At 45.7% G+C, this 3,761-nt stretch overlaps 1 protein-coding gene across 1 annotated transcript; it reads right to left on the bottom strand.

Moving 5' to 3' along the window:
• Nucleotides 1–239: 239 nt before the first annotated feature.
• On the bottom strand, nucleotides 240–2,512 carry LOC118751769. Its single transcript, XM_036486586.1, has 3 exons — nucleotides 1,475–2,512; nucleotides 722–1,286; nucleotides 240–652 (listed from the first exon to the last, which is right to left on the bottom strand). Exons 1-3 carry the CDS (start codon nucleotides 2,510–2,512, stop codon nucleotides 240–242), a joined length of 2,016 nt encoding a protein of 671 aa, XP_036342479.1.
• Nucleotides 2,513–3,761: the final 1,249 nt, after the last annotated feature.

The following is a 3,761-nucleotide window of genomic DNA, read 5'->3' as shown; positions in this document are numbered from 1 at the left end:
TGTGTTGGAATGGAAATGCTCGTTGTACACGAATTTTAGGAAGGTCAGCCATAAATTGCTGGGTGTTCGAATTCCGTTGACGAAAGCATTTTAAACAAGCGTGCGTGATTCTTCGGATTAAATTCCTTGCCCCTAATATCCAATAATGCTGTCGTACTATTAGGAAGAGTGCTGAAACTCCTGGATGGAGATGACGATGATGCTCATAAGTCAGTATAGTATGAGTGATCTTGTGTCGTTTAGGTAGACTGATCGGATGCTTGGGCCTCCATATCCAAGTCGGAGTTGGAGATCCGTCCACCTACTCGAAAAAGGTTTTTATCGTCTAAGAACGGTGTTAATTTAATGATTCTTGAGCGGTTAATTATGTTTTGTTGGCACTTCAGGGACTCGATGTCGTCCTTGAAACAGGCTTGGGCATGACGCAGAAGTACGTTACGCGCATTATCAATTTCGTCGAAGGTCAAGCTTATTGATGTGGTGTGTGGAGCGCGTTTGCGTAAACGGTCAATAAAGCGATGCACATACGAAAGGGTTCGTAAAAGACGCTGCCACGAAGATACACGTTCAATGAGAGTGTTTAATATATCGTTTTCGTTCATGGATACCATGGTAACGGTGGTACCTTTAACTTCATTTGTAACGTTTGGGTCTATGTGAGGAGTGGGAAAAATGTTCTTACTTAAAAGATTGTTGAGTTTCTCCCCGCTGCTTAACCAACTTGGTCCCTTCCACCATAACTCAAAATTTGTTAGCGCAGCAGCTGACATTCCGCGTGAGGCACAATCTGCTGGGTTGTCCTTTGATGCCACATTGTGCCACACGTTCCGTGGAAGGGTATCCAGAATTTCACTGGTTCTGTTAGCAACGAAGGTCTTCAACCTTACTGGAGGAATGGAAAGCCATGACATAACTATCATAGAGTCACACCAGGCATATATTCTGATAGTTCGGTGTGGCATTGAGTCAAGAATGACCTTAACCAAACATGTAAGCAATAGTGCCCCACATAGCTCGAGCCGCGGCAAACAAACTGTTTTCAATGGTGCCACGCGAGTTTTTGCAGCTATCAGAGAAACGTTGGATTGGCCTGTGTCGTTTACGAAACGGCAATAGACCGCGGCTGCATATGCTTTAAGTGATGCACCTGAAAACGCATGAAGCTCCCATTCGGTGGCACTATTAGGAACGAAACGGGCAATAGTTAGATCGCGTACATGATGAATGTCTTCCTGATATGCCGCCCACAGCTTAGCCAAGTGTGTAGGCAGTGGATCGTCCCAGCCCTGGTTTTGGAGCCAGAGGGCTTGAAACATTACCTTAAAGCGCATTACAATAGGAGGCAAGAGACCTAAAGGATCGAACAAGCGTGAAGCAGCTGACAAAACGTGTCTCTTGCTAGCCACAGCTGTGGTGGAGAGTTGAACTCGGTACGTCAATGTATCTTCCTCAGGGCTCCAGTACAAACAAGTACCTTTGTAGTTTCTTCTGAGAACATCTCATGGTGAACGGACTGGTACGAAGTGATTTGAGTCGAGTTGGATACCCACTTGCTCAATTCCATACCTCCGCTTTTAAACAGCTGAACCAACTCATCACGTCTTTCCACTAACTCCGTCTCCGAGGCCGCCCCCGTCAGCACGTCATCTACATAAAAGTCCTCCAGCAGTATGCTACTCGCGCGGGGAAACTGTTCCTTGGAGTCATGAGCCAGCTGCTGCAGAACGCTTACTGCCAGAAATGGTGCACAAGCATTTCCATAGGTAACACTGTTCAACCGATAATGTTTAAGAGGCAAGTCAGGACTTTCCCTCCATATAATCCTTTGAATGTCGCGATGATATTCAGAGATCCATATTTGGCGAAACATCTTGACAGTGTCCGCCGTGAATACGAACTGATGAAAGCGAAATCTTAAGCAAACCGCAAACAGGTTACGTTGTATATTTGGCCCTGCATGTAACGAGCTGTTAAGAGACACCCCCATAGTGTCAGCGTATGATCCATCGAAAACTACCGTAAGCTTTTTACCGAGGACTGGGTGATGTGGTAGATAAAATACGTGACCATCATTAGATATACCATGACATTCTTCTATTGCTTGCATTTGTCCTAATGCCTCGTACTGTCGCATAAACTGTATATACTGATGTCTGAGCGGCGTATTCTTTAACAAGCGCCGTTCTACTGCATGGAACCCAGACACTGCTCCCTGTGAGGTGTTTGAAAAATGCGGTGGTTTTCCCTTAAAAGGAAGATCAACAGAATATTTGCCATCCGTCTGGCGGCATACTGTACTCTGAAAATGTTCTTCTACCAAAAGGTCATCGGATTCCATTGGCAGAGGTGGTTTGGATTCCTCGATCTCCCAGAATTTGCGCAGTGTATGATCTACATCCGAAACCGTAATATGGGAAGAGGTGGAAGAAATTTCTCCCACAGAATTAATAGATGTGATAACCCAGCCGAAAATTGTCGAGATAGCGAATTGGTTGCCGACGTCGTCGGCCATTTTGTTAAAAGTGAAGATATCCCAGACATGCTGAGTTCCCAGAAGAATATCCACTCTTGACGAAATGTGAAAAGTGGGGTCAGCCAGTTGGATGCCTTGCAATTGCGTTAGGGAGCTTATGTCAATGGTTGTCGCTGGCAACCTCGTAGTTATGTTACTTAACACGTGAGCGGTTACGGCGAGGGTATTTTCAAACACACGTGACTTAATGAATAAGGAAATACGACCACACGTTGTCTCAGCTTCGAGATGGTGAGCGTGGAATGCCAAGCTTTTGTGCACAACGCTCCGATATGTAGGAAAGTTCGGAAGCAGATTCGATTAGCATTCGACATGGAATGAAGTGACCGTGAGCAGTGCGAACGCTGACTAGTGCGGTAGGTAATAGAGCCTTACGATACTTTTCGGAAACAGGAAGTGCGTCTGAGTCAATAGGAGTGACGAACGAAGACGATGGCTGTGAAACATGAGCTGCGGTAGACCAAGGTTTACCTGCTGTTGTGGGCGCAAGAGAAGACTCGGCGTGTAATATTGTGTGGTGTCGTCGGTTGCAACGTCTGCAACGAAACTTAGGTACTCGACGTATGCCCTGCCCTTAGGCAATTGAAACAGAGCGATTTGTCTTTGACTAGCAGACGTCGATCTTGAATAGACATGTTTGAAAAGGTTGGACATTTTGGAATTGTGTGATTCGTGGAACCGCATTTGATGCATTTATGAGTTGCGCTGCAATCGTCGATGGAAACAAATGCCCGTGCGGTAGAATTACGTGATTTGTTGCTGGATGGTGGGGAGATCTTGCCATTTGAAGAGGGCTTTGGGTGTGCCAATTCAAGTTCATCGCAGCGAGAGTCCAAAAACTTAAAAAATTCAGTACTTGTAGGCACACTCACCTCTTTGCTCTCCTCAATCCACTTACATCTCGATTTAGTGTCTAACTTGGACTCCAGCCAGTAGATCAGTCAGCAGTCGCGCTCACCCCTTCCGATAGCGTCCAAGCCTCGTATAACCTCGTTGGCACCATCAGAAATTTTGCGTAAAGCTTTTACGTCCTCATTAATGGTTGAGGGCAGCGCCACAAAGGTTTCAATAAATAATGCGACAATATGACGCGGTCGGTCGTATCATTCGTTTAACCGTGCCCATGCCGTATCGTAAGACTTATCAGTCACTGGAATATGCATTAACATTTGCGCGGCCTCTTCCTTTAAAAACGATTTCCGATAGTGGAACTTCTGCGTGTTAGTGA

This window comes from Rhagoletis pomonella, unplaced genomic scaffold (assembly GCF_013731165.1).
Source record: "Rhagoletis pomonella isolate Grant_MI unplaced genomic scaffold, Rhpom_1.0 Rhpom_scaffold_00980, whole genome shotgun sequence".
Taxonomy (NCBI): domain Eukaryota; kingdom Metazoa; phylum Arthropoda; class Insecta; order Diptera; family Tephritidae; genus Rhagoletis; species Rhagoletis pomonella.
Note: the sequence above shows the minus strand (reverse complement) of the source record. Positions and strands in the feature narration are given on the sequence as shown.

What these genes read in the sequence shown, in the direction of transcription:
- LOC118751769 (XM_036486586.1), bottom strand. Translation starts at nt 2,512, where the DNA reads ATGGCCGACGACGTCGGCAACCAATTCGCTATCTCGACAATTTTCGGC. An exon ending in TCTCAGAAGAAACTACAAAG is followed by an intron (nt 1,287 to 1,474) that starts GTACTTGTTTGT and finishes CTCCAAAACCAG; the next exon opens with GGCTGGGACGATCCACTGCC. An exon ending in GTTATGGTGGAAGGGACCAA is followed by an intron (nt 653 to 721) that starts GTTGGTTAAGCA and finishes CTCCTCACATAG; the next exon opens with ACCCAAACGTTACAAATGAA.